This window comes from Hyperolius riggenbachi, chromosome 1, assembly GCF_040937935.1.
Source record: "Hyperolius riggenbachi isolate aHypRig1 chromosome 1, aHypRig1.pri, whole genome shotgun sequence".
In the NCBI taxonomy this organism is placed as follows: domain Eukaryota; kingdom Metazoa; phylum Chordata; class Amphibia; order Anura; family Hyperoliidae; genus Hyperolius; species Hyperolius riggenbachi.
In genome coordinates this window covers 228,431,934-228,447,345 of record NC_090646.1, presented here as the reverse complement: position 1 = coordinate 228,447,345, position 15,412 = coordinate 228,431,934, and the positions used below count along the sequence as shown (strand labels likewise).

At 41.6% G+C, this 15,412-nt stretch overlaps 1 protein-coding gene across 1 annotated transcript in view; it reads right to left on the bottom strand.

Annotated features, from left to right (window-relative positions):
- Positions 1-13,063: 13,063 nt before the first annotated feature.
- Positions 13,064-15,412, bottom strand: part of ETNPPL (ethanolamine-phosphate phospho-lyase) — a 70,076-nt gene continuing 67,727 nt past the window's right edge. Inside the window, exon 13 of the mRNA XM_068270542.1 lies at positions 13,064-14,080. Within this exon, the coding sequence (XP_068126643.1) occupies positions 13,961-14,080 (120 nt within the window). The 3' untranslated portion in view covers positions 13,064-13,960. The remainder of the gene's footprint in view (positions 14,081-15,412) is intronic.

The window sequence follows — 15,412 nt, the reverse complement described above, 5'->3', positions numbered from 1 at the left end:
AGTTTCACTTACCTGGGGCTTCTACCAGCCCCATGCAGCCATCCTGTGCCCTCATAGTCACTCACTGCTGCTCCAGTCCCCCGCTGGCAGCTTTCTGACCTCGGAGGTCAGGGCCGAATTGCATACATCTTTACACATTCCCACTAGTGCAGGAACATTAACACATACATTTTTACGCGTTAGTGGTGTAACGCGTAAATTTTTGTTCCTGCACTAGCTGGAATGCGTAAAAATGTATGCAATGTGGCCCTGACCTCCGAGGTCAGAAAGCTGCCAGCGGGGGACTGGAGCAGCAGTGAGTGGCTACGAGGGCACAGGATGGCTACATGGGGCTGGTAGAAGCCCCAGGTAAGTGAAACTCATTTTTTTTGCTTGGACCTTCCCTTTAAGCCAGCTTTACTGTTTCTCTAAACTTCCACATTTATCTTATATGTTGCTCTACCTTTGGCACGTCCAAAGGTACATTTATCTACATTAAATTTCATCTGACACCTGTCTGCCCATATAACTACACTGTTGAGATCTTTTTTGTAAAATGTCACTATCCTGCTTAGTGTTTATAATTCTGCATAACATTGTATCATCTGCAAGATGGTAACATTGCTCTGTATTCCATCTGCTAGATCATTAGTAAATAGATTGAAAAGGATTGGGCTTAGTACTGACCCTTGCGGGACCTAAGTACAACGGTAACAGTTTACCATTTTGAATATGACCCGTTTAGCACCAACCTTTGTCTTCTGTCCTCTAACAATTTCTCTATCCACATACACACACTTTCTCCTTGTCCCTGTATCCTCAGCTTCTGAAACAGGTTATTGAGGGGAATAGTGTCAAAAGCCTTTGCAAAATCCAAGTACACTGCATCTAAAGCTTTTCCAAGATCTAAATGTGCATTCATCATTTCATAAAAGCTGAGCATGTTGGTGAGACAATACCTGCCTTTAGTGAACCCATATTAATAAGTTGAAATTAGAATATTCTGTACTATGAAATCTTGTGTAACATCTCTTAAGGTGCCCATTAACAGAATTTTTTTTTTCTCCAAATGCGATCTTTCAATGTGATTGGAAATAATCGGAAGGTAATTATTGATTGTTCATCATTTATTGAAGGATTCTTCAAATGGTCATAAAATCCAACTTTTGGATCGATTTTATCCTATTTAGCAATCGACCAAAGAATCATTCCTTATCGATTGCCTTTATAAACTTGAATTTTCTGTACAATTGATCATTAAATCGCATTGAAAGATTGCATTTGGTGAAAAAATTGTACCTTTAATGGGCACCTTTAGAATATCTTCAAACAGTTCGCACACAGTAGTTTCCCAGTTCTTATCTTTTTCCCTTATTAATTAAGGGAAAAGCATCATCTTTATGCCAGTAAACTGACCTACTTGAAAAAGAAATTCTTGAAAATAAGATAAAGTGGTCTATCGATAACTGAACTCAGCTCCCTTAATACTCAGGGGCGGATACCATCTGGGCCAGATTCCTTATCTATCTTGGTTTTCTCTAAGCATGCATTTACACCTTCCTCTGTTAGGCAATTCACGCTGAATGAGGTAGATTGAGAACAATCCAGTCATATTTATTTCCTTTTAAACAATATTAGTTGTTTGCCATCCTGCTGATCTTTCATGCATGGGTAGTGTCTGAACCATACACCTGAAACAAGCAAGCAGCTAATGTAGTCAATGAAGTCAAACATCTGATCTGCATACTTGTTCAGGATCTATGACTAAACATATTAGAGACAGATGATCAGCATGACAGCCAGGCAATCTACATTGTTTAAAAGGAAATAAATATGGCAGCCTGTATATCCCGCTCACCTCAGTTGACCTTTACCTTGCACTGTACATGCCACAGAATCAGCTGGGCACACTGCTTGCTTCTTCCTTCTATGTACTATAAGGGCTACTTTTCTTTCTGCCTGAGCACATTAGCCACACAAAGAGGTGGTGATTGCAGCCTTCTTTTTACTTGCATGGAATAGTTGCTACGCAGTACTGCCACCTTCAACACGTACCTGGGAGTATTGGCCTTCCATTTTTCACCAACTGTAAAGTGAACATCTATAAGGCAAGGTGAGTAGCATGTCTCGATTAATGGATAAAACATGAAGGCGACTAAATATTTATGATAGTTGTCTGTGGGGCTACATAATGACTACAGTGAACACTTGAGAAGGTTCAAGGTGATTAAAAAAAACATCCTACTTACCTTGGAATTCCTCCAGCCCCTTTCAGCCGTTCTGTGCCCTCGCCGCAGCTCCGCTCACCGCTGGTGGCCCAGGGTCCCCTCTGGTACAAGACGCATACTGTGCTTCAGCGTGCGGCTCACGGAGCCGTGCTGACGTAATCCGGAACTATACTGCGCAGGCCCAGTAGTTCTGCGCCTGCACAGCACAGTCTGGATGACGTCAGTGGGCCCCTGTGAGCTGCACGCTGAAGCGCAGTAGATGCCGACCAGGCGAGGTCAGCATCTGCACCAGCGAGGAGAGGGGCTCAGGATGGCTGCCAGGGGCTGGAGGAAGCCCCAGGTAAGTAGATTTTTGGTTTTTAATCACCTCGGAAGTTTGTACCATACTACTTTTACAGTCTCTGTGAGCAGTCATACCTAGTCCTGGTCACTCACTGAATGATTCACTTGAAATAGGGCCTTAGGCAAGATAAAACATTTGCCTCACCCTGCTGGCCATCTAGCTTCTTTGGTAAGGTGAGATAGGAAATGGTGCCAGCTAGGCCCCTGGACACCAAGTAGGCTCTAGACACATGCCTAAGTTGCATTGTGGATGATCCAGCTCTTGTCCTGGTCTGATAGTAAAACAGAGAACAAAACAGGTGTGGAGAGAGCTAGACTGCTGCATGAGGGACACTGGAAGACAGCATTACAGTATATTGTCTTTGCATAGACCCTCCCATTTTGGCCCCTTCCCCTTCCTTTATAGGATATTTTACTATCTTTGCTCACCAAGTAAGTTTTGAATCGGGGCGATACCATTTTACTGATGGTTAACACAGTACAAAATTCTACTGCTCACCAAGTCAAATTTCTTCTTGAATGTTGTCATATGACTGCTTACACAGAGAAAATATCAGTAACTTGAAAATGAATCATACTTTGAACCAACGCCAGTCTTCCGAGGAAGGCGATCCAGCAACTGTTCTTTAAAAGAGAAATAAACAGAATGAAATCCCAACTACAGTAACACTAAAGTTTGAGTTCAGGTCAGGACAGAACAGGATGTACCATGTGATGAAAAAGGCAACATGTGTTCAGTTGTGCTTGTGCAAGCTTACAGAATGGCCAAATGTAAAGCACACGCAGTAGAAACTAAGCAAAAAAACAAAACCAAATAAAACTAAAAATATAACGAAAGGTTATTTCAGTGCACATGCATGTCAGAACATCTTACAGATAGAACAGTGTTTTTTTTCTTTTAAAAAGCTTCACGCCAGTGCCAGCTATGTTTGAATTGTGTTTATTAAATTTCTTGCCCAAATCTACATGTACCAAAGTGCACATTTAGCCTCTTTTACACTATATGCTATTGTGAAAAAACTTTTAGTTAAGATTCGTATAATGTAAACTGAGCCATAGGGAAACATGGACATTACCTTGCACATCAGTTGTCCTTTCAGTTATAACTGACAGTAACTGATGTAGTGTAAAAAGGCCCTTAAAGGTAACCTGATTCAAGTAAAATTATTTAAAATAAACACTTGATGTACCTGCAAAGGAATATTACATACTTACCTCGCCATCAGTTCCCCTCAGAAGCTCACGGTTTTCTTCTAACAATGAGCCCTTCCAATTCTGACAAGATCTTGTCAGAACTGAAAGCCTAAAGGTTGCTGCACACCATACAATTTTTTTTAATATATTTTCAAATCAAGAATTGCAATACATTTTTCTGACTGATTGTAACATTTCAAAAATCTGACCAATGTACCACATACACATATGTAAAATTTTTCTCCAGCTATGAAAAAAAATGATTGAAAACAATTTTGATAAACATTGATCAGAAAAATCGAACACTTCAGATCTTTTTTTTATCAAATAAAAATGGGAAATTCAATCAGATTTCTCAGACAAATGAAAGAAATACGTTTTCTATTTTTTGGGACGACCGATCGTAATTATCGAATTGGTGTAAAATTGCATCTTTTAATTGTATGGTGTGTGGCCAAATTCAGGGCCCTTTTCCACTATATCAGTTGCTGTCAGTTATAACTTAAAGTCCAACTGATGGGCAAGGTAATGTCCATGTTTCTTTATGGCTCAAGTCTGTGATATTACTGATTAACAGAGTGCTGACCCGGAAGCTGTTATGGGGTCATCACCAAAGGACGGAGAATTCCATTGATCACAGTGGACAAACAGGACGTGGCAGAGGAGAAAGAGGATTGATGAGTAGACTACCCTGGAGGTAAGTATGACCTGTGTATGTTTATTTTGACTCTTATTTTCATCACTGAGGTGCAAATACATTTTAGATGATTGAGAATTATGCCAATTATTATGCAAGTCTAAAATGTAAATGCACTAGTCAAATCTTGCTTGCAGGGGAAGCATTTGATTGTTCCTCCTTCAACCTGCACAGATTTACATTTGCATGATTCAGCATTAACTTGGAATTATTAGCATATCTTAAGCCAAGTAGAAAATTGGCACTGACCCAAAACTTTGTACTAAATACCTTTAAGGCAGACATACACTGGTCGATTGCCACCAGATCGACCAACAAATAAATCCCTCTCTGATCTAATCTGATCACAGAGGGCTCTATTGGCTGCCCATACACGGCAAACAGATTTTGAATCGATTTCAGCATTAAATCGATTCACAATCTGTGGAGCTGCCGCTGCCCACCGCTCCCAGCAATACATTACCTCTCCGCCGGCGTGAGTCCTCGCTGTTCCTTCTGTCCGCGCTGGGCATCTTATCTTTAAATCCTGTCACGTCCTGTGACCAGCGGAAATTCAAACAGTAGAGGGCGCTCTACTATTTAACTATCCCTGACAGGACGGGACAGGAAGTAAAGAAAAGATGGCCAGCCGGAGAAGGGACAGCGGGGACTCACGCCGGCGGAGAGGTAATATATTGCTGCCGCTATGCTGCGTCGGTCGTCGGCCAATCGAACGCCGCTATCGATGCGCTCCTGACCGGTCGGCGATCGAGAAAAAATTTTCCGCTGAGACAGATCGATGGGATCGGTCGATATCGGATGGAAATCGGTCGATCGGTCAGCATTTGTGTTATCGATTTAACAGCAGATTCGATCACAGAATTCAATGCAGTGTGGGAATTCAATGCAGTGTATGGGCACCTTTAAACGTCCATGGCAAAGTAATATGGGGAAACAAATAGTCGTCCACCCCAGGTGGAACAGCAAGTTTTGTACTAAAATGATTTTAGACATCCATGGTATATACTGTAGATGCAGAAACACAAGAAGCTCACTGACATCCAGAGCAGTCTATTTAAAATAGTCCTACATGTTAACAGTTGCAACTTGAAGACCCTCCTAGTTTATAAATATAGGCAATGTACTATTCTTACTAGCTGTCATATCATCATACAGATTTTAGGGTTTCAGAGACCAAATATACCTCCTGTATCTGGTCACAGTTCAGTGGACAGACCCACACAGCACCATGTAGTATCCAATGTCATAACAACAGCATGACCCAACCTCCATACCCTACATAGCTTTCTGCTACTCCAACATCAGTCAGCAATATTTACATCACAGAATGCTATGCCCAGCAGTTAGCTGAAGTGATCACATGGAAACAATGTACTGTAAGGCTGAGTTTACACAATCATTCATGCAAACACCTGGAAAATTGCACAACAGTGGCTTTAGAGACAGCATTTGCAATCTAGCTGTCAGTAGTTATGAGTTGCCTAAACCAGGTCCTTGGCTGCTCTAATAATCACACATCTACAGTGAATTTCATGGTTAACTGCAAAGTTCATTGTGGTAAACAGCCATGGCCTGTAGACACAAACGCAACCAGTTGCTGCAAGCTACCTTTTCACTTCCGTGAACCACACCACCCTCAACTGCATGGTTATGTACAGGGTTCACATAGTTTCTGGATTTAGTAAATTGCTATCCTCTACTTGCCCTTAAAACCACCTGTGTAAATTATGGTGGCCATACATGGTACAACTTTTCATTTTTTTTTTTATTAGATAATTTAGTTCGATTATTCCATTAGATCGAATATAAAGGTTTTTCCATCATGTCCGATCAGATTTTTTTTTCGAAAAAACGGGATACTCATTCAAATTTCTAGATCAAGAAAAATATTTTCTACTTTCATTCGATTTAATCATTTAGATAAAAAAAATGGGAAAATCGAACGTTTAATTAATTGTATCGTGTATGGGCACCATAAGGCTTTACTTATGTTCCTTCCTTTTCTTACCAGAATATATATACTCGCAGACAAGCCGAATTTTTGACCCCCAAAAAGGGGGTCAAAAGTTCGGGGGTCGGCTTGTTACTCTTTTAACCTATTTTGGTTCCTGGACGTAGTTTCTACGTCCAGGAACCATGCGCGCCACCGCGTGCTCCCGCAGCCGATGCACGCGCACTCCCGGCCGCGGATTCGGTAGCCAGGCAATCAGTGTATCGGGCTATGGTGCCCGATCACTAATTCCTCTCCCCCGCTGAAAAAGCGACAGTTTCTCTCGGAAGCTGTGCTTTTTCTGGCTGTTTCCTTCCCGATGCGTCACTCTAAGCGTGTGCTACGCTTAGAGTGACGTCATGTAAACAAACTCATGGCCGCTATCTTGTGGCCAAAAAGTAATACTACACCTGTAAGGAAAAAAAAATAAAATTAACAGACATTTACATTATAAATCTATTGTTTACCTCCCACCCTCCCAAAACTACCCAAATAAAATGTTTACTATAAAAAAAAACAAAACATTACAATAAATTAAAAAAAAAGATCTAAACTTTTTAAATATCAATGTAAAGTTGAAATATTTCTATATTTTTTTATTTTAAACTTGTAAATAGTGATAGATGCAAAATGGAAAAAATGCACCTTTATTTCCAAATAAAATATTGTCGCCATACATTGTGATAGGGACATAATTTTAACGGTGTAATAACCGGGACATATGGGCAAATACAATACGTGAGTTTTAATTATGGAGGCATGTATTATTTTAAAACTATAATGGCTGAAAACTGAGAAATAATGAATTTTTCCATTTTTTTCTTATTCTTCCTGTTAAAATGCATTTACAGTAAAGTGGCTCTTAGCAAAATGTACCCCCCAAAGAAAGCCTAATTGGTGGCGGAAAAAACAAGATATAGATCAGTGCATTGTGATAAGTAGTGATAAAGTTATAGGCTAATGAATGGGAGGTGAACATTTCTCACGTGAAAACGACGGAACGCGAATGGGTTAAAGAGTAACTGTCGGGCATAAAATCAAAAATCAATTCTTTATTTTTATCTGGTAAACAAGTAATAAGGATGATAACCAGGCAATCCAAAAGTTAAAAATCACTCTTATTTTTCATTTTCCATAAAACATAATTCCCAATTTTCCTGGCTCTTATTTGGTACATCTGCCGCAACAAAGGCGGTTGCAGGGCATGCTGGGTTTTCTTTTTTTTTTTTACTTTCCCCTCAGAATTAACTAATGCAGCCTGATTGGCTTAAGCCTCTTTCCCTCCTGTTTTCCCCTCCCACAACTCTGTTGCTCTCTGATTGTCCAATATTCCTCAATGCACTTTCTACTGCAGACCTGGGTGGGCATGTCTGATGACTGGGAGGGGGACGGGCATTGATACACGGACAGAGTTAGGGCCCTTTCACACTCAGATCCACTTTAAATAAGAAATAATGGAATAGATCTGTAAAAATATCACTCTGACTCTTTTAAAGAGTAACTGTCGGGCATAAAATCTAAAATCAATTCTTTATTTTTATCTGGTAAACAAGTAATAAGGATGCTAACCAGGCAATCCAAAAGTTAAAAATCACTTTTATTTTTCTTCCCCATAAAACATAATTCCCAATTTTCCTGGCTCTTATTTGGTACATCTGCCGCAACAAAGGCGGTTGCAGGGCATACTGGGTTTTCTTTTTTTTTCGACTTTCCCCTCAGACTTAACTAATGCAGCCTGATTGGCTTAACCTCCTTGGCGGTATGAAAAATACCGCCAGGAGGGAGCGCAGCAGTTTTTTTTTATTTTTTTTTTTAATCATGTAGCGAGCCGAGGGCTCGCTACATGATAGCCGCTGCTGAGCGGCATCCCCCCGCCCGCTTCGATCGCCTTCGGCGATCTCCGATCAGGAAATCTCGTTCATAGAACGGGATTTCCTGGAGGGCTTCCCCCGTCGCCATGGCGACGGGGCGGGATGACGTCACCGACGTCACTGACGTCGGGACGTCATTGGGAGTCCCGGGCCACCCCTCGGCGCTGCCTGGCACTGATTGGCCAGGCAGCGCTGGGGTCTGGGGGGGGGGGGGGGCCGCGCCGCAGCAGATAGCGGCGATCGGGCAGGGGCCGGCGGCGATCAGAGTGCTGGCGCAGCTAGCAAAGTGCTAGCTGCGTCCAGCAAAAAAAAAATTATGAAAATCGGCCCATCAGGGCCTGAGCGGCACCCTCCGGCGGCTTACCCCGTGTCACACACGGGGTTACCGCCAAGGAGGTTAAGCCTCTTTCCCTCCTGTTTTCCCCTTCCACAACTCTGTTGCTCTCTGATTGGCCAATATTTCTCAATACACTTTCTACTGCAGACCTGGGTGGGCATGTCTGATGACTGGGAGGGGGAATAACAATGATACACAGACAGAGTTAGGGCCCTTTCACACTAGAGGGCTTTTTTGGCGTTTTAACGCCACGGCCAAAGTTGGCGTTTTCCAAGGTAAAATGAAAGTCCATAGACTTTTATAATACCTTTCACATCTAACGCTGTGTTTCGGAGCGTTGCATTTCAACGTTTCCAGGAGCTTTTTTAGGGCTGACCGCGGCGTTTCTCTTTACAATTGATAGTAATAGTTGGCGTTAAGACGCCTTGAAAACGCCTGCAGCCAAAACGCAGCGTTTTAGCCTTTTACCGCTGCCTGTAGTGTGAAAGAGCCCTAAGGGAGGAAATTATGTCAGGAAGCAGGATTGACTTCAAGATAGACACAGACAAAATGGACAAAACCTAAGAAGGATTTTCTCTTTTTTACTATAGAAAAAAATCACTAAAATCAAAATTTGGACAGTGCAATACATATTTTATGTATGTAGAGCAAGTATTTATCTACTTATATATGTGGTTTTTTTCCTGAGATAGTATGGCTGACAGTAAAATGAGGTTACACAGACAAAAATTGTGGTCAAGCTGTAGGAGAAAGGACACTTAGACAGCAATTTGTGCACCAAAATATCATGATATAATCAAACTAATGTTTAACAATGTTTTTCTTCTGAGATCCAACTTACATTACCCTTCAGGAAGCTGCTTTAGGCTGTTTTGAGCTTCAGCAATGCAAGATATGGCTTAAATGACTCTGCTGTAGGAGTTGTCAGTGTAGAAATACAGGGTACTCAATTATAAAGAAATTATAATTTATGAAGAAATAGAACCACCTGGATTTTTTTTATAATGAGGAATAAGTAGCCTACATCTTACCTTATTGAAAAAGTGCAGCAAAATATGAATTGTCTTCTTATATATAAGAATGTGTTTGCATATGATCACTAATGAGTGTAAAAATGTAACCCCCAATACATCACTTAGGGAGGTGGTCTAATGATGTATTTTCCATGGCCCCACCCACTGCATTGATTTATGACTCATCCTGATATGATACATCCTGGTTGTCCCGCCTCTCCGTCACTTAGAGTACTTTGTAAAGAAACAAGTATTGTTTCAATGTTAACAGATTTAGTACAGGCAGTCCCCTACCTTTGTTTGTTTGAAGAGCTCCATGTCTTTAACATTTGGACAAGGAAGCTCCACAAAGAGGATGAATAATTTACTGCCCCCTTGCAAGCGCCCTCCCCCCCCCCCCCTCCTTCCCCAATATTATAATTTATTTTGGTCAATATTGGCTAGAGTGCTAAGTCGTCCCACACTTGCTTGCTGTACTGCCTTGGCTGCTATGGCCTGTGATATATAGGGACACTTTCCCAATTAATTTCAATACATGATACCACAACTCTTGACCACACTAAACATACCAAGCTTTAGGATCACAAACAGAATGTATAATGATCCAAATGGGGGTACTATAAATGGATCCTATTTATGCAGTACTTCCACGCCGCTCAGTGGCATAACTAAGGAGCTTGAGGCCCCAGTGTGAGTTTTACATGGGGCCCCAAGCACTGTATTGACATGGAGCCCCAGATCCTACCAAGGATAGCTGCAGTGTTAGAGAAGTGTAATCACAATAAGGAAACAGTTTGTTAAAACGGTATTGTCACCATAAAAATCAAATTTCAACAGCAACTGGTCTGAGTGTATTAAGTGATAAAGATGCTAATCCTGCATTCAAAACTTGAAAAACTTTTTCTGATGTTATGGTTTGTAATTATCACATACTTTATGAGCACTGGCCCTAGTGCCAAACAGTTGAATGCTGGGAGTTCTTTTTATCTATAATATATTCCTCCTCTTCCATTTATTTTCCCGCCTAGCTTTCTTATCTGATCAATTACTCCATCAGATTGCACCATCTCAAATATTTTATTAAGCAATCTTCTTAAAAGTTACAACATGTTAAAAGTCCACATGTAACATGTTGTAACTTTTAAGAAGATTGCTTAATAAAATATTTGAGATGGTGCGAATCTGATGGAGTAATTGAACAGAACACTTGTGACTCCAAAGGCGATTGCAGCACATCGACTCACCACCGGTGCAGTTACAATTACGCTATAAATAGCTTTCTTATCTGAAACACCCACTGATTACTTGTGTTTACAAGCAAGGCTGAGGTGACTCAGTGATTGGATGTGTTAATAAAAAAAGACAGTGCAGTTGTTAGTATACACCTCAGTGGGAGTGTCTTAAGACTCTGGTTGGAGGGCAGCTAATGCATACACAATGAGCAAGAGAAGGGAGGGGAGAAAACAAGACTCAGGGAGGATATGATGTCAGCATTAGCTTGGCAAGATGGCCACTGCCTAGAATAGGATTTTCTGCTTTTCCTTTATAAAATTCACAGGAATCAGTACGTGGATAGCACAATACATCGGTTATGCAAGTAGAAGTAGTATTTATCTACTTATATATGTGTTTTTTATTTCTAGGTTAGCATGGGTGTCGCATGTTCTTTATGGATTACCACTATTCATTGTACGTATAGAAGTGTTCATTACCAGCATAGCACCAATGCAAAGCTAATAAGATGGATGAAGGAGGACCCCTAGTGGGACCCTCTGGTCCAAGGGCCCCAGTGTGGTCTCAACCTCTACATCCCCTATTGCTATTCCACTGACCCAGCTGATTTGGTCTAGTTTTCTGCCTAGTGTGAACTGGCCCTTAGTAAGATTGTACAATCAAGATTGTATCATTGATGGACACCTTAAGGTTGTAAAGGAGCGTATTTTAGCTACTAGCCAACCCTTACTACTGTAATACTTTCTCACATTTCTCAAACTATTACTCACAAGGTTAATGGCAGAATACAATGAAGAATATGCAGTGTTAGCAATGCAGATCATCAATTAAATACATTTTATTGGCAGTTACAATTCATATACATTTTCATCCAAAGGGTATAATACTATTCCAATAGAGTTCCTTACTCCATTAATATACTGAGTGGTGTGCTGCAATTAGACAGGTCTGATCAGAGGTGCAATGATCACCTTCCTGTGTTCTGCTGCAGTAAGTGCTGTGAAATGCAACCAAATTATTGCTGTGGTAACCATATAAAGCAGGACATACTTTTATTTCACACAGTCAGAGGTTACCTGCAGTGGAAACTGCACGTGAAAGGAATTTATATTCATCATATACTGTATTTGTATTCATATGCTTATTTATATGCTTAGGTTCATCATGGGTTAGCTTTATGTTTAATTGAGGTAATGGCCAAAGTCACATGGCTTTGGTCGTCAGAAACCTATTTATTAAAATATGGCCATAAAGTACAGCACAGAACCATATAACATTCTTCATGCAAAAGAATACTTATTCATAGAACAATACTCTGTACTTTTTGGCTTCACTTTAACAAGGAAGCTTCCAGTGAACAAGCTCACATCACTACTGACATTATCCAGACTGAATAAATCGGAGCTTGGGCAAGCCAGATCCTGTCAGTGCAATAAAGCAATCCCGAAGCGATTATAAAAAAAACAAACAGATACTTAAGGAGTGGGAAGGTTCTGGGTACTATAGAGCCTTCCCGTTTCTGTCACAGTCCCCTCGTTCCAGCACTGTCACCAGTGTTCAAATCTTCCGCCGTGGGAGGCTGTGGAAGTCTTCGGGAGCCTCAGTGCCCCCAAAGATGGGCGGCTCCATACTGTGTATGCGTGAAAGAACGCTCTCACGCAGTACGGGACAGCCCGTCTTCGGTTGTACTCGGGCTCCCGAACACTTCCAAAGCCTCCCGCAGCAGCACAGAGCAGTCTTTGACACTTTGGTAGGAGTGAGCTCGAGATGTCTCCCAGGCACCACTGCTGAATATATGCAAATTAACCATTGTACCCTTAGAAGCTAAACACACCTCCAGAACCGCTGGAATGCAATGATGTGTCAGCTTGTTAATATGTACAGAGCCATAATAATCCAACATGCATACAGACTGTTTCGGATTGTTTGATCCTCATCAGTGCATGGCATGGATTAATTTGGCTCTATGGAGTAGGGCTTCTCGGATTTACAAGCCCTACTCCATAGAGCCAAATTAATCCATGCCATGCACTGATGAGGATCAAACAATCCGAAACAGTCTGTATGCATGTTGGATTATTATGGCTCTGTACATATTAACAAGCTGACACATCATTGCATTCCAGCGGTTCTGGAGGTGTGTTTAGCTTCTAAGGGTACAATGGTTAATTTGCATATATTCAGCAGTGGTGCCTGGGAGACATCTCGAGCTCACTCCAACCTGAATTATCGCAAATTCTTTCTGTTTTAGGAAAGCAAACTTTTGTTTTTGTTACACTTTGGTAGGAAACTGCTAATGAGGGAGCCAGCGCTGGAATGAGGGTACCGTGAGAAGAGCGGGAAGGCTCTATAGGACCTAGACCCTTCCCTCTCCATAGGTGAGATTCTGGCTTTTCTTTACATACATGGTTCCCATTTACTTTAACCTTGATCAAGGGCGTTGCTGGGACTCCAATCCAGATAACCTGGGGGGTCTCTTGGCACCAATGAAAGGAAAAATGTATTGCACATGCAGGGCATCAGCGATCATAGCATAGAAGAATGGGAACTTAGGTTTAATGCTGGTCAAACTTTTTAATGCACCATGCTTCCTTTACTCAGTCAATAGGTCTTATATAAGTATCTTTGCTTCAGGATTGCTGTAATTTACTCTGGATTCCTCCACCTGTCTGCAGCACTGTGTTTTCAGCTTCTGCATTGTGGGCGGGTTGTTCTTTGTGAGCACCTTTAGCTTTCTAATAAAAGTTAGAACAATTCAATAGCTATACCTGCTGCTCTGTAGCTAATTACAGAGTGCACTACATAGCATGAAATCATACTGACATTTGTCATTAGGGGCATATAAAGGTTAATTATAACTGTGCCACTTTCTTGAACTATCCTATTTGGAAATCAGTTGTTAGACAGTATTTGATATTAAAGCCATTAAAACATGGATATATTTTACATTCCAATATTGAAATCGCAGTAATCCGTACAATAAAACAGAGTTTAGTAAAAACCCATCAGCACCAGTACAGACAGAATTCTTGCTTGTACTCCAGCGCTGTTATATGAACTCTTGGATCATGGTGTTCTATTTTGTTCTGATTCTTTTACTTGTAATGGGACCATTTTCCGAGTGAAAGTTTGTTCCTTGGGATCTGCAGGCATTTCCAGATGAACTGTTTGAGTTCTCTTGTAAGTGGTTAGTTTCCTGAAATAAAGCGATACATTTGATTATTGTTATTATTTCTACAGGCTCATACACAAGTCCAACTTAATGCTCAACCAACCGCACAACATGATCAACCACACAACAGGTTGTTTACATGACAAGTACGTACACACACGGCAACCAACTAAACAACCAACTCACTTACAAATACTATGCAAACAAGCTAAACAACAAACTGCACAACATGTTTGCTTTCAAAAACAACAAAGTTGTTCAAAAGACTTGTACACACATTCCAACCTGCATGATAGTTGGTCAGATTGATCCTCGGGTTGGATCTGGCAAACAACCTATTTATCAGTTGGTCATCTGGTTGTTTGCCAGCCGTACACACACCTAACTTATCTTCCAACAGACATGTTTGGAAGATAGTTGGACAGATTGTTGGTAGGTGTGTATGAGCCTTTTGCCTTCATAGAGTGCTTTGAATGGGTCATGTCACTACTGTCTCTCACAAGGCTCACATTATACTGCCACATGGGTCCTAGTCTGTCCCTACCATGGTTTTGGGCCACTTTTTATGGAAGCAAGTTAACTTGCCTGTATGTTTTTGGGGGGTTCATCAATATATATATATATATATATATAAATAATAAATAAATAAAAACATAAAATGATTAGTGTTCTGCTGCAGGTTGCATCATTCAAACTAGAGATTATTGTAACATACCTCCCAACTTTTTGAGATAAGAAAGAGTGACACTTAAGGTGGCCATACACTGGTCGATTTGCCATCAGATTCGACCAACAGACAGATCCCTATCTGATCGAATCTGATCAGAGAGGGATCGTATGGCTACCTTTACTGCAAACAGATTGTGAACCGATTTCAGCCTGAAACCGTTCACAATCTGTTGTGGTGGTGCTGCTGCTGCCGCTCCCCCCCCCCGCCGCATACATTACCTGCTCCGCCGGCGCGACTCCCGGGTCTCTCTCCGCTCTTCTCCGTCTCCGCTCTGGTCTCCGGCTCCAGCATGCTTCACTTCTTCCTACCCGGCAGGAAGTTTAAACAGTAGAGCGCCCTCTACTGTTTAAACTTCCTGCCGGGCAGGAATAAGTGAAGGCATGCCGGAGACCAGAGCGGAGAAGAGCGGAGACGAGCGGGGGCAGTCGCGCCGGCGGAGCAGGTAATGTATGCGGGCTCTATTGCGTCGGTCGTCGGGCACTCGAACGCCGCTAGCGATGCGCTCTTCACCCGCGGGCGATCGACGGTAATTTTCCGCACGGCGCGATCGACGGGATCGGACGAAATGAATCGAAATTCGGCATGTAACGCGAACGATTGGCAGCAGATTCGATCCCAGTGATCGA